General features: G+C 41.8%; 1 protein-coding gene across 2 annotated transcripts in view; it reads right to left on the reverse strand.

The window, feature by feature from the left end:
* Positions 1–24,812, reverse strand: part of CLCN4 (chloride channel, voltage-sensitive 4) — a 27,185-nt gene extending 2,373 nt beyond the window's left edge. Inside the window, exons 1-8 of one of the 2 annotated variants that reach the window (XM_008942252.1) lie at positions 24,716–24,812; positions 18,120–18,307; positions 12,020–12,142; positions 10,239–10,445; positions 10,066–10,146; positions 8,991–9,536; positions 6,879–7,065; positions 4,039–4,437 (exon numbers count right to left, since the gene is read on the reverse strand). In XM_008942252.1, coding sequence (XP_008940500.1) covers positions 4,039–4,437; positions 6,879–7,065; positions 8,991–9,536; positions 10,066–10,146; positions 10,239–10,445; positions 12,020–12,142; positions 18,120–18,307; positions 24,716–24,740 — 1,756 coding nt within the window. In that variant the 5' untranslated portion in view covers positions 24,741–24,812. The remainder of the gene's footprint in view (positions 1–4,038; positions 4,438–6,878; positions 7,066–8,990; positions 9,537–10,065; positions 10,147–10,238; positions 10,446–12,019; positions 12,143–18,119; positions 18,308–24,715) is intronic. The other variant, XM_008942260.1, reaches the window with a different exon arrangement.
* Positions 24,813–24,838: the final 26 nt, after the last annotated feature.

Below are 24,838 nucleotides of genomic sequence, written 5' to 3' on the forward strand. Positions count from 1 at the left end.
TCACATCCCAGGGATCTGGGGGCAGTATGGGTGTTGTTCCAGACTGGCACACCCCTCTGGCATGCAGGGTGAATTTTGTCGCTTTGCACTTAATTCCTTAAAAAGAGTTTGCCTATGTAGATTTTACAAGGGCAGAAAAAAATAGCATCCTACTTAAAGAAAAGTAGTAAAGAGAGGAACAAAATATAGCAGTAAATAAGTTTGATACTTTTTCCTCAACAGGACATACTTGACCACTTTCAAAAGTTCCAAAGCTATCATTCATAGTTTCATCAAAATATGAAGTGAACTTTACGCTACATCTGGAATTTACATGGCCAGTACAAGCCTTTTACTTTAAAGCATGCTGCAAGGAGAACACTTAACATTGAAGTAGCTTATTTTCTTTGTAGTGTTTACCTCATTTCTACTCAACACTACAGGCACAAAGAATATATAAGAGGATGAGATGTATTTTCATATGACACACAACTTCTCTCTCCCCAGAATAAACATATCATTTATTTGGCTCTGAGAGTTTAACTCTTTCTTCTTTTTTTTTTTTTTTTTAAACTTCTTTTAGAAATTCTTGGATATGGTTAGAATTATTATCTTTGATTAATATAGGTTGCCTCTGTTCTTGAAAGATACAGCAAATCAGACATACTCAAAGTGTATGTATATCTTCTTGGGGCTCATTGCCATTAATCAAACTGCAGAAACCTGCTCCTGTGACTTGTAATGTGTAGACAGTAGTGGTTCCAGATGCATTTTTTTCCGCTTTAATGACCATTGTATTATAAAGTGCAGCAGTGCTGGCTCAAACCTACTATCTCTACTAACTCTACTGAGTATACGATTTTCGGCCTTCCCACCCCACGTATTACAAGCCCTATTGCAATTTATAAGAACGATGCTAACCTTGTCTCATCTTGTTTTGATTCATAGATCTAATATCAAGTGTGAATATGCCTGCATAGCTCTTTGATATACGATCTGTGCTAAGAGGTAACATTAATCAAACTGAAGGCAACTCCCAGTCTTTGATAAAAAGCCTTGACATTTAGGTATTTCCTTCCCAAAACTGCACCCAAAGCAACAGGGCCAAGCCTTTCAGTTACCACGTAGCTGTTCCCAGGGCGGCAATGACCCTGGACAACAGTGATTAACCAAAGCCATGACTTCACTCTTCAAAGCCAAACATCCCTCTGGAGAAATCTGAATGATGTAGTACTACTGAGCAAATTCGGCAGCATTAGAAAAATGGTGGAGTTTGTATGCAGTCTCACTAGATGGGGGAGTTAGAGCAAAGGTAAAACACAAGAACAGATCATTTTTGCAGTCAGTGGGTAAGAAAGACAGATACAACTTAACAGAAAGAGCAAAGCAAATGGATGCCAATCTCTGTTTTACAGAGTAATCTGTGCAGAAGGCTCCTGTCATAGCTAGAGAGTGAATTAGTTCTCCCAAATGTGAAATGGCCTCTAATATTCAGGAGTTCATAGTTCAAAGTCTGTATTAACCACGTTGCTTTCTCTACTTCACACTGGTAAAAGTACATTATACAGGCCACTTGGCTTGTGTCCAACACTCTGCTTTTTGTATGACACCTCTGAAGCTGGTGAAATGTAAGTAGAGCTTTACAGGGTCAAATACTCCTCTTCCATAAGGCTGTAAAATAGGTGCCATCTAAAATGTAGACTCCTATTCCCACAGGATAAGTCTACCCACCTGATCTGCCTATCTGCTCAACAAGGACCACTCAAAGGATGCATTTGAGCAGTGGGAAGTGGCATTGCCATTCACTTTACAGGGATGGGATGCATTTTTAGAGCATGGTTAGTGCTCCACTTGGGAAGAAAGAAATTCTATAGGAGTAACTTACAAGGCAGAGAGCTGTATGTGAACAGGTATTTTGCACATCTTCTAGCAAGCCCACTCAGCCACGTTGCAATTTATAAGCTGAATCTAAACAGTCAGTTCCTCAAACTTCTCTGACTCTTCAGACAGCATCTGATATTTTTGCTTTCAAAATGAGGGCCCTGCATCTTTCCTCCATGCAGTTCTCCCACTGATAAACATCACTGCCAGGAAGATGCAACAGGCTATGAAGTTAGGATGGTAGTAAGTGTTACAGCCACGCCACGGCATGGACAGTGTAAAACCCAGACACAGGGTAAGCTAAATACATCTAATTAAGATTTTTTTACTTCTCACAGGAGAACGCAGAAGACATTTGAAAATCATTAGCATACGAAGGATAAAATAACAAACTGTTTTATAAATGGTATCAGCTCTTGGCATTTGCTCCTTTGGTGAAACTCCAGACACATATTGACTTTCCTAGCTTGGCCACACAAGGCATCTTTTGTTATTACCAAAAGAAGATTAGTCCTCTAAGAAAATCAGTTGCTTGAAGGAGGTATTGCAGCTATGAGCCTTGGACTTCATCTTGGTGTCTTTAAAATACTCTTATACTGAGACTGGTACATAGAGGATTATAACTTTATGGGGACTTTTTTTTTTTGCTTGCTTGGTTTTGGAGAAGAGAGGAAGGAGCAACCAGTGATAGTGAGCTTTTAATGAAAAAGTGACAATTCCCACACTCCTTGGAAGTTAAATTACAATTGTACAATTAGGGGAGCTGCAGAACTGGCTGTAAGGCCTGTTTTGCTTTCCCGTGTTTTGAAAAATTAGTGGTATAACCAAATGCAAAATGAATACAGTTCATAAACTCTTTCCTCCAACTGAAATCACACCTTACACCACAGAAGGGGAAAAAATAAGAAACTACTTCCTTACTGAACTCTGCACGAGATTTTAAGGGGAGAAAACTAGGCTCTGTCATTTCTTCTTCTTCTGTCTCTAGTATCGATGTAGCATTGGTGACTTTCTGCTATGGCATGAGAAGAGAGGAATCAGGTAGCATCTGAGTGTACTTTAAAAAACAATTACCAATTTTAGGTCTAATCTTTTTATATCCAGGAACTGAAAATAAATGTACACTAAAACCCCATGTACTTTAAAAAGCACCATCATTTCAAATTTTATTTTAGCTTTGTGAAAAGGAGAGATGAAGTGGCCCTCTAAAAATAGCCCTGATCTTCCATTTATGTCTTTTCTTTTCTGAAGAATATGGGAGTTTCCATCTGAGACAACAGCTTTTCAAATGGGTCTGAAGGAGGGGGATGAAACCAGCCCACGCAGAAAAGAATAATTCCATGTCAGGGAGATTTGGATATCCCAGGCATTCCGCTTCCCTGCAAAGTATAAGGCAACCATGCCCAGCCAGCAGCCTGCCTGCCTAGCTGGAACTCCACACTACAGGACTGCCAGAATTGGGAGTGGACCCTGGGACTGATTTGCCAGGCTCGCAGACCTCTGCAGCTCTGGACACTTTGGGTACGGGAAAGGTGGGAACACTTGCTTTCACCCAGTATATCTGCCTTTTCAATTCCCACCTAGCCATCAGGCCAACCGGGAAAGGACCTGATGGATCAAAATCTGTAAAGGCCTGGATTGGGCCCTCAAGTAACCAGCCAGCTATCCACTCAATTCTTGAGAAAATTCATCCATCTTTACCAAACAACATCCTTCACTGAACAGCCTTCCACCCCTTCTGCAAAAGGCCTGCCTGAGAGAAAAATTCAAGATATTGCAACAGAAACAAGCAGAGGGACTTGTAGTTTGGTGACAAATGTTCATGACTGCCCTAGCTGCTGCTGGCAGCCTGTGAAGACTGCAGGAACCTCAAAACTGCAGTAGCTTTTAGTCTGGTTCTGACAAAACATTTGGCCATATGAACTGGGTTTATCTCTGTTGTCTCCAGCAGAACTATTTTGTACTGTTGTGAGTGATGGCAAAACTAAGACTGCAAATGTCAAGCCCACAGAATTCTACCAGGTGGCACGTTGCGATAGAAAAGTTTCCACTTACGGGTCCTAGAAACTAGTAAAAGACAGACAAGGAAAAAGTTGGGTTCAGTTCTTATTTATCCATTCTTCAAGGTGAATAACACCAGTAATATCCCACCCTTTCGAAATCAAATACTCTACTCACTTATTGCAAGAATCAGCTCTCGTCTCTGTGCAAATCCAATAAGTCTCTCAGAGTCTTTTGAAACCACTACTGGAAAGCCATTGTAGTCAGTCTCCTTGATCAGTGTCTCAACATCCTCCACTGTCATGCTGTCCTGTGTCAGAACAGAGAGAGGAGCTTCACCACGCCTTGGTCTCATGACGTCTGTTGCCAGCGTTCTGTGGGTGAATTCATCCTTCACATCCAGAAACGGGTAACCGTTCAGATGAATGTGAGCTTCATAGATCCCTTCTTTTCCAAAGGCATCTGCCACCCACTTGCTTGTGACAGCTGCAGCCATAAGAGGTACGATGTACTCCAGGCCTCCAGTTAGCTCAAACATAATCACCACCAGGGAGACTGTCATTCGGGTAACACCACCTGCCAACAAGGAAAGCAATCAAATTTCCCTCTTGAAACTTTCCCTCTTGCTCTTGAAATATACATACTTAGCAATTAACTGATATGTTTAAGTCTTATGCTCAAAAAGCCGTGAGATTATTCATGCTGAGTACTTTGCCCTTATACTTTGTGAAGTATTTTTGGGCTTATTTCTCTGAAGAAAGATTTTTCATTTACTTCGATTTTCATCATGAAGATTGAGTGAACTGGCTCAAGTCATAAATACTAACATTGAAAAGTAAATAATGAACGCTAAAAGAGCTATCCAACCAGAAAGTATGCCAAATGTCAGCTATATCTGGCATCTGAAAAACTAAATCTGGGTTATGCCATTGGCCCTCTAAATGACTCCAAGAATCAGCCAGGTACCATGGCTGGGACAGACAGGAACTCCGAGAGCTGGTCTTCACATTGGCTTACCTACCACATCCATACTGAAGAGAAAGCTAAGCACTGTTTTCAGGCACGACATGGTTACAAAATCCTACATAAGGACAGTTTAGGACCACTGCAAGAGCTATGTTACAGCTTAAACCCTAGCTTTTTATATCAGTATAACACAGTTTAAACTGTATACAACTTGGTTTGAGGCCATCTAGGCATGCAGCCACAGCCAGGGTTGTAGCTGTGTTTCTCAATCTTGTCTTTCTGTATCAATTTCATAAGCAAGCTCCTTTCTCCTTCAGTTTACATTAAAGGATAAAAATAATCATACAACTTCAGACAACTGTGTATGTATCACTGAATTATTAGGTAACATTTCTTTGCCTCTGTCCAAAAGGTAAATGTAATAAATCTGCTATTTTTAGGCCTCAAAATACAGCACCACTTTAGATGCAAGAAATCAGAAACAGATCATTAAAAGACACTTTTAATCTAGCAGCATACAGGAAAATTAAATTGTTGATTATTTAACACAATGATCCGGATGTGACTTTCATCTGAGGAACGCCTTAAACTTCTGACTGAAAAGCTGAGAGCAGATACCAGAGTAAGGATCGTTTACTACTTACTCTATATCTCTTACTCTGAGCCAGACAGGTCTTGGGCTTAGCAGTGCCCATTCTGCTGTATGTCTCACCATACTATTAAAATCACTGCACCTTGATTTGGACCGTTTAAAAGGAAGTGGTTTTTGACTAGCAGATCAAATGGAGTATCAGAGAAAAATTTTTGTGTTACATCTTTTATGAACATTAAGAATGTTTATATGGAGAAGAGGAAATGCTTTGCTCTTTTTGACAGTAAGATTCACCCTAGCTGTTTTAATGTGTCTATACTGCTGTAGGTGTTCACATCCAAAGAGGTGATCCAGATTGCCTTTATAATCTCTGGAGAAAAACAGGCACTTTTGAGGCCAAGTTCATCTGTTCATTTGCCTGGTTTTAGATGTCTACTGCCAGATGAGACTGATCTTTCCAGTACCTCATTCTTCTGTTTTGTCTGTGAAGGATATCAACACAGCTAGCTCAGATGCTGAAGTCTACTTTACAGACATTAAAATTAGCCAAGCACATCCCCACCCTTCCTTCCTCTATAACTGATTGCACAAATTATCTGCTTTTCTAACATGGGACTCCAAAACTGAAACTTTTCCAGCTTTTCCCTGAGTACAGCTTTCATTTCAAATCTATCCAATTACATTAATCATGCACTATGACTCCATGCTCTTATTTCACTATCTCATGACAGTACTGACAACAATAACAAAAGGAGGTAGAACATGCAAGTACAGAAGGGGAAAGATACGATCAGGCAAAAACACATTCAGATGGTATGCTTTTAACATTCCTGTTGCATCTATGACTAGAAATTTGATATGTGAGCTATTATTCAATTGTCTTGCTTTAATAGTTAATTCCTCTTACATCAAATAAATCCTATTGATTAAATGTAATCAGACATTGGCCTATGGTTAAAACAAAAACCAAAATACAGCCCAGTTGACCATAGTGTGACACAGCCAAAATAAGACCCAAAATTTTTACCTCAGAACTGGGAAGTTTGTTCCCTGCACTGAGAAACGGCACAGTCAAAACAAGGAAGTAGCTTTAGTCCAGCAAGAGTGGATTTCATTACATTAGAAGGAAAAATAAACTCAGGAAAAATCTCTTCTTTTTGGAAACATGTAGCTGAACTTTATTTTTTTCTTTCTTTCTATGTCCTTTTTGGCGAACTACAAGGAGAAGGCATTGGTGACTGCAAGCTTCTCTGTTGTTGACTATCTGGCAGATCACTGGAGATCATTAGAGGAAGCTGCCCATACTTTAGCCCATCGCATCCTGACTTCAACTTCTATTACATCCAGAAGTGCCAGCATAGCACCTAACACAAACATAAAGCCCTCATAAACAATTTGGAGGTCCCCACACATCATTGTTATTATTCATGCATGAACCAATGATCAGCAGGTACTGTACCCAAGCAAGCTGCTGCTCCCACCATAGCATAAAGTCCAGGTGTGACACAGTCTGCCCCAGGTCTGCACCAGTTCCTGAAGATGATCCAGTCATGATGGTGATATGCCAGCTGCTCTACTCCAATCCCAACCATCCTGCCAGCCATGGCTCCAACAGCCATGCTGGGAATGAAAAGACCTGAAGGAATCTTGGATAAAATATAGACACATGAGCACCTTGATGAAAAAAAACAGTAATGAACTTATTGACGAAACAATTTTTATTATTAGCTGTAAACGAACCCAGTTTCCTTATTAAATGCTAGCTCAGAAGGTCACAGTCTTGTGGCAGCCTACGATGATGTTTCCCATGGTCTGAGATAGGCTTCTGCAGTGACTGTGTGGCTGCATGTGTATTAACAGCTTCATGAAATTTAATGCATTTTATTAAGTAATTTTGAATTCCACCTGCTGCATCATACCGAATTGGGTAGATAAGTGGTGTTTCTGAATAACAATCTGCCTTTAATGTCAAGATGCTCCTGGTTTTGCCTTTATTGCCTTCTCAGCCGGAAGTCAGGAGCTGCCGATGGCTGTGTCATGGGCTTGAGAATAAGCTTAACTGACAATAAGATCTCCATTTCACCCTCTATCACACTGACTGCTTTATAGTTTTATTACTACTCTTTCAGGTTAAATCAGACCAGGTCTTAAATTAAATGTCAAATGCAAAATAGAAATTCAGAGATAGGAGTCTGACTGCTCAGAGGCAGCTATTTCTTCATCTCAGTTTGCTATGTATTTTTCAGGAGGTTTTATGAATCATTACGTTGTTGTCTGCTATACAGACAAGTAACAGATCATTATAAAACAGCATTAAAATGAGAAGGGGAAAGGGGGAAAGTGTTTTTTCTCTTAGATGTCAAGTGCACCTGCAAGTTGGAGAGCTCAAATCTGTGGCAAGGGCTGGCATGGAGTTTTTGTTGTTTTAAGAGATGAAAGGTTGTTATATCTGTTTAATTCTGAAAATATACCTTGAGCTTCCTAGAGAACTAATCTAACAACCTTAGTTTGGCCCAAAGGCATTAGGGCTGACAACAGCAAGTGCTATCTCCCCCATCAGAGAGCATTAATTTTGCTGATACAGTTGGATAGAGTCTTCTAAATTTGGCAGATAAAGCTATTTTGTCTGTTCTTATAGAATAGTTGAAAGCAAAACAACTTCCCACTGTATTTTGGGTGAAAGGCCTTCTAAAAGATGGATCCTCTGTTCAAGCGCAGTGTTTAAGAGAAAGATGAGACGCTTTAGCTTTGAGTGTGGCATAAAATATATTGTATAACTCAAAAAAACTTCCCATCATCTGCTGCAGTCAAATCCAGAACTAAATGTTCAGATAATGGGAGCTGTAGACAGGCAGATAGGTGTTTTAGATGGGCTCTAGCAATCAGATACATAAAACTCACCACAAACAGCTTTGTATATATTGAAAGCTTGGATAAATTGTTCTTGGACCTTTCATCACCCGTTTCTGGGGAGGATAAGGGGTGAAAGGAAAAAGCTGCAAATTCAGAATAATCAAATCATACATCTGTCAGTCCTCCCGCTCATTCCCTCTTTTTTTCCCACCTACAGTGCTTAAAAAGATTTTACAATAGAACTTTTCAGCTACTTTTATATTTTTGTGAGGTTTTAAATGTGTAAATCTGTAAATTTAAAGCTATTACTTTCCTGAGCATTGCTACTTCAAGGAACATTAAGACATTAATCCGATAAAACAAACAACAATTGTCTTATTAAACAACCAACCGTAGTCCTGAGAGAGCTGAAAGACAGCTGCAGTGGGCATCATCTTGAATTTGTTTATTGGCAACAGCAGATTTGAATTCCCACCCAGGCTTCTTTTTCACTCAATAAAGCCACAGATGAGAAAAGCAGGGCTCAGCCCTCTGCTGCAACAGGGGCCCACAGAGCAGGGTGCTGGCAGGCAAGGAAACCAGCAGACATCTTAATGATACCTGCACGGCTGGGTGTAGGTCAAAGGTACACAGACCCTGCCAGACAGACCACAGCTGCTGACCACAAGCCACCTGTGCTTCGTGTTCATGACAGCTTCTGTGCCCGCCCCCGATTTACCTTCATGCCAAAGGTGAATATTGTGATGACGATTTTAAACACCAAGGCCAAGGCCAGCTGCCACATGGCGGTGTAGACTCCAGGGCCGGCAGGCCTGTCAGGAATGTCATCCACCGGCCGGGTCATGTTGGGGTCATTGATGTAGTCGCAGAGCTGCGAGGACTCCAGGGCTCCGCAGTCGTTGAAGAGCTCTGAGATGAGCTCGCTGGTGCTCCGGCGGGTGTAGGGGTTGGGGTAGGCGACGATGGCGGTGATGGCCGTTATCACGATCACCTCCAGGACCGGGTACTTCCCAAGCCGGGTGGTTTTCCGCCTCCTGCACCAGGCGATGTTGCACCGGATGAAGAGGGTGCCCCAGAGGCCGCCGAAGACACCGAGCAGGATGAAGGGGAACAGCTCAGCCATGTACCAGGGCGTGTGGTACTCCACATAGAACAGGACCAGTCGGCTGTTCCCAAAAGGATTGATGGACCTCAGTGTGAAAGCGGCCACGAGAGCAGCAAAAAATGACCTCCAGAGGGTTTTCAGAGGAAAGTAGTAGCTGACCTAAAACCAAGCAGAGACTGTAAACACTCACTGAGTTCCACAAAGGTTGTTGGCTTTACTCATCAGTGCCATGTGTTTCATTTGTGAACCACGTCTGGCTTCAGTGGGAGCACTAGTCCTTACCACAACCAGAGTGTTTTCACAAAGGTATCAGAAAAGGCATTTTCAGGTTTCAGACAGGGAGCAGCAACCGGCTGAAAAATGGATAAATTGAAATCCAAAGCTGCTGTCTAGAAACAATAAGGTAAATAAATGCTCGACAGCTCAGCCCATGCAGCAGCAAGCTGAAAGCTGGAGAAACTTCAACACAGGGATAGGTTTCCAGATTGAATCATTCAATTTGTTTCCAGAAAGCCAATGTTCTTCTCCTGCTCAAATTAGGCTAAAATACTTGTTTATTACTAGAAATCAAAGATTATTTTTGCTTTAAAAGAAAAATAAGAATATAATATTTGAAAAATAAAGAATTTTGGAAAAAGGTATCAAAAGAAATTATATTTACTGAAGCAAGTGAACTGCCAGGTCTCACCTCTTCCAGACTAAAAAGCACACCTCCAATTGGAGCCCCAAAGGCAACAGAAACTCCTGCGGCAGCTGCAGCCGAAAGCACCTACAAAACAAATATTTACATACAAGGCATGAGTCCTTTGGAACATCGAGTATCCAGACAGGGAAATTAGAGATCACGTGAGCCAACCTCACCTCTCTTCTCTTTCCTTCATTCTTGCTGTACTTGGAGAAGAGGCTGCTGAAGAAGTTTCCACAGCAACAGGCCACATGGACTAACGGCCCCTCTTTTCCAAGGCTGAGGCCTGAAGATACCACCAGAACCAAGGTGACTGTTTTGATTAAAAGTGTCCACTTTCCCAGGTAGCCCCTAATAATGAACCCGCTCAAGATGGTTTTGATCTGGAAAGCAGGAAGAACATGTTGCAGAGCTGAAGAAACCTTTTCTACTCTGAACTTGCAAATGGATTTAAAATGCCAGGGGAGTTAAAAACAATGCAGACTGCTTGAGAAGAGACAATGATGGAAAGAAACTGCAAGTAGGGCAACCTTCCCATGATGATATCTGAGCAGGGGTTAGGCAGACCACACTTTTACTGTTGTTACGGGTGGCCCCTTGTGTTGGTAAGGAATCTCACAGAGATATATGACACTCTTACATATCTCCTTGTCTTACAAAATAAGAGTTAAACTAGACTCAACTTGAACAAATCAGAAAAAAAAAAAAAAAAAAAAACACCAATCACAGGCCTCTCATAGTTAAAACAAAAAAGCCTTCTAAATATTTGGACTGGCCATGCCATAAAGGCATGCAAGTATTATAACATGAGAAAGCCTAAGAAGTCTTATTTTTAAACATTTCCTCTTGATTTTGTATGTGAGTAACTAGAACAGAGCACAATGCACATGCATGATACACAGGCTGCAGGGTGGGATTTGGGTTTGGACTCTAGCCCTGGAAACAGGCTGGAGCTGAGCACCACCTCACATGAGGGATTTACCACTCAGAAACTAGATTTACAGTTCACTACAAAAATCTTTGAAAACCACTTACAGATATAAAAAGCATGTAGCACACACGTGACTACTTTGAAATACAGACATTATTTAAATATTTCAAATTACTTGTGGGTTGTTGTGGTTTTTTTCCTAACTGGCTATGAAACTTTTGTATGCTTCTCCTAGAGATGAAGAAAACAGTGTGCCAAGATTCCCAAAATTTAGGCTGTTGATTCTGTCTCCCAGATTCCTAGTAATCCCAGTAGTTCTATAGCACTTGTAACAAAAGACTGCCCTGATTTCAAGAATTTTGAGTAGCCGTGCCACTTGAATTACAAGTTTCCTCATTCTAACAACTTAAATATGGACTGAGGCTCAATATATAAAATACTGAAAACCAGGCAGAGATTTGGGCTGTCATAATGCTGTCACAGCAGCATGACATTGTGTACAAAGACACAATTTGCAGGAGACAGATGCCAGACACTTTTTTCAGGCATCCCAGCTGATGGGCACCTTGCATCTTTCAGTAGCTTAGTAAACCTTAGATTTGCATCCCTCCCTCTTCATTTTATTTTAGTTTTATTTAAAGCTTAACCTAGAAGATGCCCATTTTTGTAACTGGCCCAAGTAATTTCATCCAAGGAAAATTCTATATAAACTCCTAGTGAGTATGTATCTCAGCCACAGAAAGTCGGAGCCCATAAAGTGATGACTGGGAGCAGTGGATTTTTCAAGCTCTGGCAATGATGAAGTATGTACATTAACCTGTCACAAAAGCACTTGAACATTTTAAGGTATGAAAACTCTATGTGGGCACCATAAAGGCATGTTAGACAAAAGGATAAAGGCAGATGAGATGGAGAGACATCTTCTTGATCCTGTGCTATCTCATAATGACTAGGTGAAAAGGTGGAAAAATATCATTTCTTTGTTTTGTTTGGTATTTGGATTTTCATCCATAAAGAGAAACTCACCTCTGGAATTCCAGAGCCACAGGCATAGGGAGCAAACACTCTGACCAGGGAGACTGCCAGGAAAGCAAAACATAGAGCCCACATAATGTATAGAAAATAGTTTAGAATGTAAGCACTTGCACCCTAGAAAAATAACAGTAACAAACATTGTTAGACAAATGCAGGTTGCTAAATCTCACACTTCTACTAGGGATCATGATGGCATGGAGCCTGGGCTTTTCATTTACATGTTAGCTTCTGCTTTTCCTTAGGAAACACCAGTTACTTTATATACTCCAACAATTTTATTCCTTATGGAAAGAAGCAGCATACTAACATATACCTAGTCCATACAGTCTGTGTGGGACCCAAACACCTTAAACAGAGCATTTTTCAAGCACTAAAAAATCAACCACAAAAAGTTCCAAAACATCAAGCAAGTCTGTCCTAAAGGCAAAAGTAACAGATGATAAAAAAGCACCCAATGAAGGAATCGGCTGTGTTCACTCCATGGTGGGTGATAAGAGATGAGACCCTGATACATCTTTTTCTGAGGACTGATATTCAAAGGTCAGCTCTCCATGCAGATGCTGATCTTTTCAAACAACATCCCTATGTATATCAGTACTCAGTTCCGTTCACAAATGGGAAGGGTAAAACCATAAATAGATCCCTCCCTTCTATAAGATGCTATCTATGATAGGGTTGAAAATAATTTCAAAATACAATAGCTTGGCAGATCCCACTCAGGCACATCTCAGTCATTTTTGCTCTGGTATTTTAAAAGCATTACAGTCAATAATAAAGCCTATCTTCACACTGAATAGCTCTTATTTTACTGACAGAATGGAAATGCTAATGATCATTAGCAAGAGTTGACTGCGCAGTACCATAATGAAAGCATAGTCAGTAGTGACCTTCAAGCCTTCTGTCTGTCTCCAATGGTCAAGTCAAAACGGCTGTTAAAGTCTGCCTTAGAATACCCCTCCCTCTTCATAAGGATAATTTTTTAGATTAACTTCAAAAACCCCACCTACACACACAAAACAGAATCTAGTCAGAGGCATCCAATTGATAAACGGATCTTAAGGCTTCAAAGGCTCTAACTGAACTCTTCCTACCAGATGCAATCCCAGATTCTCCAGAACATCAGGGCCCCTGTCTTTGTTCTGTGGGACAGCAGTCTGGATATCAACATTATGATAAATCAAGTAGGAAAATGGACATTAATCAGTTTTATCGTGTCTTCAGTTAACAGACCTGGCCAAGCACAGTTCCCAGTCGTAAAAACCTATTTTTGCAAGCCTGCAAGGAATCAACCTTTAACAGCACAGATGCTTGCTAGCCTCATTTTCCAGGTCTCTGTTCAACTGAAAAGACAGTAAGGGAACAACTGTCCTTACCCTTAAGGATATATTTGGAAGAAGTGCAATTTGTTAAGGTCCTCCTAGGCTTGCTGAAGTTAGCAGCTGGCTTTCATGACAACAGTAGAAGAGCAATACAACGCCACCCCCCAATGCCCTGACACTAAGCAAAGATCCCACACTTAAAGTGATTGACATCCGTCAGTAGTAACCATGCACTTTTGTTGCTACAGCTGAAGACAGTCTCATGAATGTCTTCTCATAGTGTTTTCAATTACAAACAGCTATGACAATATTTATTCTCCCTCTAGAGGAAACTCTGGATATGTAGCCCCAGGGCGAAATTCTCCTGTCAGTGTGAACCTGGAGTAACTCCAAAGAAGACCAACACCATTACAAGAATTTGGCCCTACAATGTTGAGCAAAAGCTGTAGTTTTGCTTCTAAATTCACTGGAGTCAAATTAACTTTGTTTCTTTTTACTTCTTCTTCTTTCACATCTCAGAAGTCATATGAAAACTATGTCAGCTCGTTACTGCAATCACACATACACCTACAGCACTGTGGCAGGACCCCACAAGAGTCTGTATGGCCAGTTTAGTCTTACCCCTTAGGACAACTTTCATTGTTACATTTTCCAGATATCTGGCATTCTGCAGGTCCAATTGCAGAAGTTTCTAATGATTAATAATAAGAAAACCTTTGGGAAGTGAAGTAGTATTAACTCAGTGTAGCAAATAGCTCATTTCTCATTCATTACATGCCATTATTAAGGTCTTGAGTCAGTAAATCTTAAGCACGTACACTGGAATCAGAGATCAAAAAGCACAGATGATACTGCTGAGACCTTTCCCACTAACAGCTCTAAAGACTCACCCTGGCAGCAATAGTAATGAAATTAATAGGGGAACTGGGCAAAATTTTGCATTTTACTTTACCAGACTGAGCAGTATTTCAGATCTGATGTCAGTCTAGCTTTGGTACAAATGGAACACAACTGAAAACAACCCTCACCAACTCAAAATATGGAAATAAACTACATCCCCCAAGATGCCATCCAATGCCTGTTTTCTCCAGAGGCCCAGAGCTCTATGCTCTCTCGACTGGGGATCTCACAGCTTGCAGACTCCCTCCTGTGGATGTTACAGCAACATGTCTCCTCAAGGCCCTCAAGAGTGCAAGGCTGCAAAATTGGGAAGTGGGTTCCAGGTATAGAGGGGCTTCCTTGTCTTGCAAGTCTCAGCTTCATGATAGGAGATGCAGAAGCCCTGGGATAGGAATCCAGTCCATCGCTGGATCCAGTGTCACAAGCCATGGAAAACACAGGGTCCTTTCCACTAGCTTGGATAGGTGTGAAGCACCAGAAATGGGGTCCTCAGCTGCAATGAAGTTGAGGCTGGATCTACAGAATAGGGAAGTTCTGGGTGACCAGATACTGGCTAGAGATCTAGCTCCAGTGGGTGGCACCTGATGTGCCTTAGCATGTCCACTCCTCCAGTGCGTTTGAGGTTCTGCAAATCTTTCACAACAACAACAAAAAAATTTCACTTGCGCTTTGGAAGCAGTTCAGCACCAGAGGGATGAAGTATATAACTGGCCTACAAAACAGCAATTAGGAAAGAAAACATAGCCTGGTATGTGTCTGATGTGTCATTATGTTTTCCATAATAATTTATATCAAGACTCTGCTAAGGGCTCATTTTACAGGAGGACTAGAACAAAAACACTTTTCAAGAGATGCCATAGGAAATGTCACAACGCTCAGTGAGAACGTATGCACAGGGTTTATCACAGGCATAAATCGGCAAAACCACAGGGAAGAACTGGTCTAAATCTTAGTCCTCAAAATGTCAAATTTAGTTGACTGTGATGAGAGAGTCACAGTCATGCACAAAAAAAAAAAAAAAAGAGGCATGTCTGATCAGAGTACCTTTAGGGAAACTGTTCCAAATAATTTTTGTCTTATATGTGCTCCAAATTAGTCCTCCTGTGCACTGCTGTTTTATAGGGCTGTTATGCAAATGTTGGGCACAAAGTGAAGCAACATACAAAAAATAATTAAAAAAAAGGCACCATTATCCTGAAACTCAGTGAAATTCAGTGTATTTTGATCATAGAATCATAGAATCATTTAGGTTGGAAGAGACCTCCAAGATCATCAAGTCCAACCATTGAACCATTAGGGCTCTAAAGTCCTCTGCCAAAACAGATCAGAATCTGTCAGGGCTGGAAGGGACCACAAGGATCACCCAGTTCCAACCCCTCTGCCATGAGCAGGGACACCTCCCATTAGATCAGGTTACCCAGAGCCTCATCCAGCCTGGCCTTAAAGACTCCCAGGGATGGGGCCTCAACCACCTCCCTGGGCAACCCATTCCAGGGACTCACCACTCTCATAGAGAAGAACTTCCTCCTCATGTCCAGCCTGAATCTGCCCACTTCCAGCTTTGCCCCATTCCCTCTAGTCCTGTCGTTACTCTATATCCTAAAAAGTCCCTCCCCAGCTTTCTTGTAGGCCCCCCTAAGATACTGGAAGGCCACAATAAGGTCACCTCGGAGCCTTCTCTTCTCCAGACTGAACAGCCCCAACTCTCTCAGTCTGTCCTCGTAGGAGAGCTGCTCCAGCCCTCGGATCATTCTGGTGGCCCTTCTCTGGACACGCTCCAGCAGGTCCACGTCCCTTTTGTAATGGGGGCTCCAGAACTCCTAGACTCCTCTCCAGCTACAGGAATCATGCAAAACTTGGCCGTATCATAAGCCTTTTGCTACCAAATAGAATTTTCACTTTCCGCAGACACATTTTTTTGGGCTTTGCCTGGGATTTCAATGTAACAGTAATAGACAGCCATATTATTAATATTTACAACATCCATTGGGCCGTGGCAGCTGAAAACCCACCGATCTAAGAGGCCTGTTAAGAGGTTTTCTGTTTTGAGAAAGAGACTACAACTAAGCCAGGATGAATCTTTTCTTCCACAGTGACAGTACACTAGGGGGTAAGAAGCCCAATCTGAATACAAAATAAGTAAAGTTTCATAGTGCCCACCTAGCCGATACCATTCTTACAGGGCACAGCATACAACAGTCATGAACGATGGTTTCAGGTAGCAGGTGAAAGCAATACATTTTCTCATGGATATGCTCTGTTTATATATTCCAGCCTTTCAGAGTAACAGCATGTCAATCACATGCACAGGATTTCCAAATCCCATAACAACTGCAACACTCTCCTCTTTTTTTTTCCTGTCCCACATTTTTTTGTTCTCTTAAATTACAACATTGTCCACTTTACACCAGGGTAATATTTCTTCACTGTTACCCAAACCATCTGTTGATGAAGATCAGTGTGAACCTAGTAAACCTCTGGCAAAGGGAACATTGGCACTGTAGACAGGCAACTGTGCAGAGATGTTTTTGCCTGAGATTAAATGGTGAGCACCCCACTACTTTCACTATGGTTAATCAGAACTATGGAAAATTGGGCTACACAAATTCACATTCTCATCTAGTGCTACTTGTACTGTAAACCTGATGTGGCACTGAAAGGAACACAAATGATAAATTTCTGTGGTGACAAAGGGGCCCTCAAACACTTTCTGCAGGACCAGACTAGCTCCACACTGGGGAAAGAGCCAAGGCAATCTCTCCAAGTCACTTATTTTTTAATTGCCTGGTTAGAGATTATTTATCCCATAAAAGGGTATCTTTTCTTCTCCTACTATTGACCACACTGCATTACCAGATATTTTTTCAACGTTTCATTACATACTTAAGCCAGCTCTCTTCAAAACCACATTCATTCCACCTCCATGTCATATTCAGTTTTTGTCATATTCAGGTCATCTGCAGAAATGGAGGTGGGGGGGAATTCAAGATAGTAATTCTATCCAAAAATTTTAATTGTGAAGGGATCAATATTATTCAATATATGAAATAGCTTAGGTTGACAGTAAAATGTCTTTTTTCGTATTTTTTTGTAAAAGTATTATCTGCTATAAAAGGAACAGAGACAGGCTTCTTTTGATTGTCTTTAAAATGAAACTTTCACCCACTTTGTTTTGAAACAGTATTCTCTGTATTTAAAATACCTACAATTTTTGGAAAAAAAAAAAAGTACTGAAAAAAAAATCTCTTGTATTCTTAAAATACAAGTTGCACATCAGTCCAGATCAGGTTTTTCCCTTCCTGTCTCTTCTGCTAATTATTCACTCGGGCCACCTCCCAGGAAGACCATTATTTCCCCAGCTTTCAGTGCTAGCTAAATATTTTGCTACTTGATAGAGGATCTGATTGCAAAGGTATAACAAGCAGTTCTTATGCAGCTCCCACTACTACTCACAGCATTTAAATACATAAAAAACATCTGCAATCCTGAAAATTTCTTCTAAAAAATATGTCAGAGAACATCTTTTTTTTGTCTCACAAAATTGTGTTTAAAAGAAAAAAAATGGGATAGCAGCTCAGGTCCCCTGGTGATTATGGTATGAGTGTTATGAAACACTTTCGATTTCATACTGATAAAAAGAGAGAGCAGTCTCACAGTTTTGCAGTTTCCATGACACTCGACACTGGAACAATGGGACTTCTCCCAAATTAAGCAGATATTGCTTGCGGAAATGTCTTTTTTTTTTTTTTTTTTCATCACGCTTAGTTCATTAGTTTCTCTTTCAGAGAAACTCTCTGGAGGGAACATCAGCAAGTATGAAAAAAGGCATTCCCTGGCCTGCTGTGACCCCAGCCTAATCAGGTCTGCCATACCTCAGACTGGCTTACAAGAAGTTCAGACCATTTCTGCCACTGGGGACATTTGTCCCTGTCATCGAATGTAGTTTCATTAGATGTCCAGCAGCACTGCTCATGGCTGTACCAGAAGGCAGACAGGCAGACACCCTCTTTCAGGTCTGTCATCCAATCCACAGCCAAATCTATCACTCCGGCTAATGTGCCTGGGAAAAGAAATGGAAAAAGAAACCATGGCATTAAAAAATACAAAGTTGGAAGGGAAATATATCTAATTATAATTACAGGAAAAGAAAACTAACAACTATATTTAGAGAAACAGCTACAATGTAAGCACAAATATACCAAGGAACTGAGGACAACAAGAAGCTTGCAAAGAAATGGCCACACCAGCCTGTTGCCTGACCTTCAGTGCTCTCTCATAAGCTTTTCTTCTATTATTATTTTCGTACTGTCTGATGGAAAGCATAGCAGCTGTAGGGCCTGATCCTGCAGTCTGTCCCAGGCAGATGCACCATTTGACTGAGGTGAGCCAGACTTTATGCAGGGTCTCTATACCCATGGTAAACTGAAGGTCTCAAACCACACTGGGCATTTTGGGGGGCAGGGAGCAGAAGGGTACATATGTTTTCCTATAATCTTACTGGTCCCAGTGCATCAACCTTTTAGAGGGATGATTTCTGTTCAGAAACAAAATAGATGCCAAATTCTGACTTACGAAATTAACAAAATCAGGTCCAAACGTGCAGGACAAAATTATCCTTCAAATCCTTTCTGTACCAAACTAACCCTTTTATTTCATGTTTTCCCGAGTACTTACACAGAGCTACAGTGACACCTGGTGGCCATCAGACACAGGCACGGGCGAACTGGCTTGTGGCCAGACACAAACCCCAAAATCCTCCTTTTCCTTTTAAAAGGGCATTTACTCACCAGCGATAATAACCAGCCCAACACCAGCATCCTCAGGGCAGGTGAATGCAACAGCAGCCAGAAGACAGAAAGGCAGATCTGCCTTTGGTCCCTATGCCCATAGTTTCTGGAAAGCATTAAACCACCAACTGATAGAACAGACATTTAGTGTTTTCCAAACCCCTCTCACATACAATGGAAAGTAGAAGTCAACATTATTTTTATAAGTAGCCATTAATACAATCTCAGGAAACCAGTAATGGAACTGAACACAATTTATCAGTGCATTTCAGTAGCACTAAGACACTGGGAAAAAATTCTTTGGAAATGCAAAATGGTTTGGGTTTATGTTTTCAAAACTTTTAGCTTTGTGGCTCCTGCTAAGAATGCAGTGACACGAAGCAGGGTGGGGGCTGTTCCCCTTTTACCCTAGCAGCTGGGGCACACAAGTGGGTTCAAGAGCCAGTTTATTTGACCTGTAACTAAAGTTTTCTGTTTTTTGTTTCTGCAAGAGAGGAAAAAATAAAAAATAATGAATTTCAAATAGTTCAGTCACGTGTAACCTGTTTTTGTTCTACAGAACAGAAAAAAAATAACCAGTGTTCATAGAGCTTTATACACATGTATATTTTCTGACTCCCTTAAGAAGGATTATTGTCTCCACCACTGACAAGCAACGTGATTAGGTGTTCTGCCAGTGACCGGGCCCAACAAAAATGATACCACCAGCAGAAAGAGAATCCAATACACAGACTGTATTGTAAACAAAAAGGACATTGCATGAATGATCGCCAGGGGTACAAACAGATCAATCAGCTGGTACATAAACGACACCACCCCCAGCAATCCCACAAAAGATGTGACTTGGCCCACAACAGGTGGTACAAACAGTGAACCAAGGGTTCCCACAGCTGGCATGGGAAACAGCCAGACCAGCCAGTTAAATACATAAGAGAAAGGTGCCCACATGGCAACTCTCACCCGATCGGCCCACGTTCACAAAGGTCTAAACAGACCAGGGCCCAGCTCCAGGGAGAGTCAGGAGGTCTGCCCTGAACCAGGAAGCTCTGTGGAGTGCACTCCACAGACAGACACTCCTGACTCCCTGCCAGTGGTCCCAGCTTTTATCCCCAAGCAGACACCTGACCTTTGTCAACTCAGTGTGGGACCCCTGGGGCTCATTTCCCTTATGGCTCTCCCTGCAGGGCCGGCCGCACCCTGGGGGGAAGCTATAAGGCAAACTCATCTCCGCTGTATGAAGGGCTGTGGGAATCACCCATATGTCAACATTAATTTGGGGCTCGGGGTTCAGACCCCAGCATTTCACTAGGCTAGCAGTGAAGAATTTTTGTGGTAGAGGAATAATCTCAAGAACTCTACAGACATACTAAACAGAATCACCAGAAAAAGGAAAAAAAAAAAAAAAAAAAAAATAAAAGGCTGTGGGAGAGAGTAATGATGTCTGTACCTACTACTTTCTTTCATGAAGACTTTCCCTTTCTCTTGCTTACCCTTTTCCAATTTCTGAATTTTCTATGGAAAAAATGAACCATATTCTTAAGTGATGATAAAACAATGTGTTGTTAGTAACATCAGCATGTGTAGGTTACTGATCTTTGCAGTAAACTCTAAATTCTCTTCAGGAAACTGTACAAAGAATCCTCATTCCTTGAACATGAGCACCAAATGTTGTGCCTCTTGCATCTCTTGATGGGCCTTTATGATTCTCTGTAGTTACCCCAGTCTCCAAAGCTCACATCACACTTAACCAAGCAACTGAGTTTTAATGCAGAAGGTGCAAAGGAAGACAAGCTTTTGAATGTTTCTCCCCAAAAAAAGCTGATACACAGAGTAAGCAACAAGCCTGCAGTTCTCTAATGTAACAAGCTCCCATGCACCCCATTAACTCTAGGAAAATGTGCTAAATTATGCAGCTGATCTAATCCCTTTTGCCAAACGCTTTTGGATTCACATAAGGAGGAAAATGCTACATGCAATTTACTACACATGCTTTATGGAGAAGAAAATCATGAGAGGGGAAGGCCAGTGCTTACAGGATAGGAGTGCAGTAGTGAATGCTTCACATGACTCGTGACCAGAGCTAGAAGTTTTCCAGGTTCTGAATCTTTGCAACTTCAAGTGAAATTAAAGGAAGCTGCAGACTGTTCAGCATCTCAGAAAGTGAAGCCTTTAATTTCTTGTTCTTACCATGTCTGTCTAGACTGTAGTAGACCATAAGTTTATCTCTCTACTTCTCCCATCAAAGGAACTAAAGGTGTTCCCCCTTCTATGTAACCTCCTGCCTGGGATGAAAAATAATGAAGTACTCCAAAGCCAAGAAATGCTGAACTTCATTTTAGACACCAGCCTTTTACCTCTCTCCTTTTCCTTTGGTTGATAATGGCAAATACTCATCCTTTTCAATGCCTTAATGAGAATGCTAAAAATTTGTTCTGGAAGCAGTTTTCCTGAGGCACCTGTTCAGAAAACGGCACCACCCAAGTGACACAGAGCACTGAACTACAAAGGGGCTTTTTGCACATCCAGCTCCAAGTACTGAAGCATTTTAGCATTAGTATGTTAGTACGTTTTGACATACAGCTTTAGAAAACACAGGCTCTTTTGCTGATCTATAAATAGCATATACCTTCAGCTGACTATTAGTTACAGTTAGGTTGAGAGATGGCCACTAGTCTTCAGAAAGGATGGGTACTGTAAAAACTCAGAATTCCTTAAAAAACAGTTCCTAAAAATTCAGCACCCATACCTACATTTTTTTTAGGCTAATTTCCCCATACACAGCTTTGTATTTCTCCAGAAAGTGTGCAGACTTTCTGAGATAGGCCCAGGTTCTGCTCAGTATCTTTTTCTGGAACACCACATGAGCAGTTTTCATCTGATCTCCACACCAAACAGAATTCATGGGTGACACTTCTCCTTCCTCCTCTCCACAATGAGCAGGTTCTGCCTCCTGAGACCTCATTTGCAGAAGCTCCTTAGTGCCTTTTCAGCCACTTGACAGTGTCATACACCATCTTCATGTAGCACCTGAGGGTTTGAGACCTTCAGGGTACCTGGCTCTGAAAGAGCCTGGGAGGTACCTGTGTGGTTCTGTGGCAGCAGCAATGGGCTCTGCTCAGGCTAATTAACGTGTGCATACTTCACTTGTGAAACTTTGGTCTGACACCAAATGGCTGCTGTTACATTCTTAAAATACTTTGGTGTTACTCAAAACAAACATCTCTAACTCTGAAGCTGGCCCTGCTGTAAGCAGGAAGCCAAAGCAAACTCCCTCCAGAGACCACTTTCCCACCTACACTTTTCTGGGACTAGTGAAGGATGCAGTTTTGATGACACTCCAAAAACTACATGAGTCATCCTACAAAATGGGACAGTCCTCTCCTTCCTCCCTCTGTCAGCCTCTTCCCAACAGCAATATTTTGTTTGTGACTCTGTGGTGACCAACCCTGCTAAACTCATTGATCAACTGACAACTAACCTGGCCAAACCCCATTTTTCCACCAAGTCAGTTCCCAGATTCACCTGCACATGTACAAGGCAATGGGGCCCGATGGCAGGGACACTGGAGAGCAAGGATTGCTCTTTCTGGCCACATCAGCTTGTGTTGGCTGTGGAGGTGCAGCACTCAAGGTGTTGTAAAACCTGAAAGATTCGGTTGACCAAACCGGTGGGATTTAGGCTTCTGGATTAGTTAAGCTCACTTTAAACTCCTGGGCCTGGGCAAATTGTCCAGGTGCCTTTGGGAACACATGGAGGCCTCTGCCATCCCCTTCCCCAGGAGTGCCACCTTGCTGTCCCACATTCCCAGCAAGGCAGCAGCAGGGGCAGGGTGCTCCACAAGACCCTCACGTGCTTGGGTCCGCTGCCGCTTTCCCCTTCCTCTCCCACTCCTCACCACATCCTCTCCTTGCCTCTGGCAATGCCTGGGCCCAGGCTGCCAAGAGACCACCCAGTGTCCATGTGGCTGAGCCAGGCTGCTCCCCTTGGAGCAGCAGTAGCTTCTGCTTGTTCAGCAAGAGAAGAGGGACCACAGAGGAGCCAGGCTGGTCCATGCAACCCCATGTGATCACACGGGTGCCCTTGTGGCAGGCCAGATGCTTTGAGCAGGCAATTTTTCAAGAAGAGAGGGAAATTACTTGAAGTGCCTCTTGACTTCATCACCAACCTCACCTTTGAGATTCCTCAAATCTGGTAAAGAAGTCTCATCCACTCATCAATAACCTCCTCCACTCATCAAAGTGGTGTTGACACCTCGCTGAGGCTGAGGTTATGACTCTGTCTTTGCCCTGTCCCAGAAATTATGAAGGCACAGAGCACATGCCATTTCAACAGCAGGCAGAAAAAGGCTCAGCCTAGATCATGAGCATGCAGATTTGGCTGATTCACAAGTCCTTGTCCCAGTTTAAAAACAGACTCATTTGATTTTATTCTTTGAGGTAATATGTGTTGCTCTGCGTCCTTGTCATTGAAAAGGCTGCAAAAGCTGACACATACTGGCTGAAGCCCACCCTCGTCCTCTGTTCCCAAGCTGGGTGCACCAGCACTAGAGTTTATCAGAGGTCAGAAACTTTGGCTTTCAACAACGTTTCAGCATGAGGTTGCATTACAAACTGGAACAGAAAAAAACCTTCTGGGATATTTTTACTAAAAAGGGAGTGTGTGAGTGTATACCACATTCTCTGTATGAGTGAGGGGATTACTGACCAACCTGTGGGAGGTCACTAGAGCCCTCAAGGGCTCCCTCTAACTTTATTTGCAAGCAAAACTCTCTGTCCCAGATGAGGCCAATCCTATTCTCCAGGTAGGGTTCAAGTACACAGTGTATTGGACTCTATTCCCACCTCTTCCTCTCATCAAAGTTTTTCTGGCAACAAGTGTATTTCTACAAAATAAGTACTTCTAAGTCTCCTGAACAACTGTAATAAACAGTTCTTTACTCAACTTACTTGGTAAGCAGGAAATTCACACCACCTGGAAATAGTGAAACTTTACATCATGCTTTTATCAATCAGCATGATACCAGAGCACCCTGACATCACTGAAAAAGCATAAAAAATGACAGCTGTTCCAACTTGGAAAGATAAGTGCAGCTTTCCAAGTTGGAAGATGTGCTAAACTGAGCAGTAAAGCAATTCTGTAAATTAACACATTTGCCATCTGAGTTTGAGCAGGCTGTTAAATATGTATTGTCTGCCTGGCCTGGAAGCAGGTCTGAAATGAGTCTGAAACTGTATTTTCCCTTCATGCATATATAAGGAAGATAACCCATTGGATACAGCAATTTACAAGGCTCTACTTTTGAGTGCCCACAACCAACATTTTTCCCATATCACAGTATCTACTTGAGAAATAAAGTGAAGACAAGAAATAAAAAATCCTACCAATAAAATTGGCTTCTGTGAACCAAAGATTTGAGTGTAAAGCACTCAGACGAATATTTCCAAAAGCAATAGAAAAAAACCCTCTGCTGGTGAATAACATGTTTTCTAGGTCAGCACTCAGCAGGAGACTTTGCAAGTGGGTATTTTTATTAAGAACTATAACGGCATGGATACGTAGCACTCTGTCTAGCTTGAAACATCAGTGGAGAGACAATGAAGTAAAAAAGAGAAGCAGATGGCACTGGAGCAAACTTGGATGAGATGGTTTTGGGCATGACTGTAATGCTAACACACACATACCTGCCAGCAGTCCTATGAGAAGCATTACAACCCATCCTGACCAGGCATCCAGCAAACTCTTGATGAACTCCCATATGGATTCCTTACTTTTGCTTGTAATCTGAAATTAAAATATATATAAAT

Source organism: Merops nubicus, unplaced genomic scaffold (assembly GCF_000691845.1).
Source record: "Merops nubicus isolate BGI_N331 unplaced genomic scaffold, ASM69184v1 scaffold20900, whole genome shotgun sequence".
Taxonomy (NCBI): domain Eukaryota; kingdom Metazoa; phylum Chordata; class Aves; order Coraciiformes; family Meropidae; genus Merops; species Merops nubicus.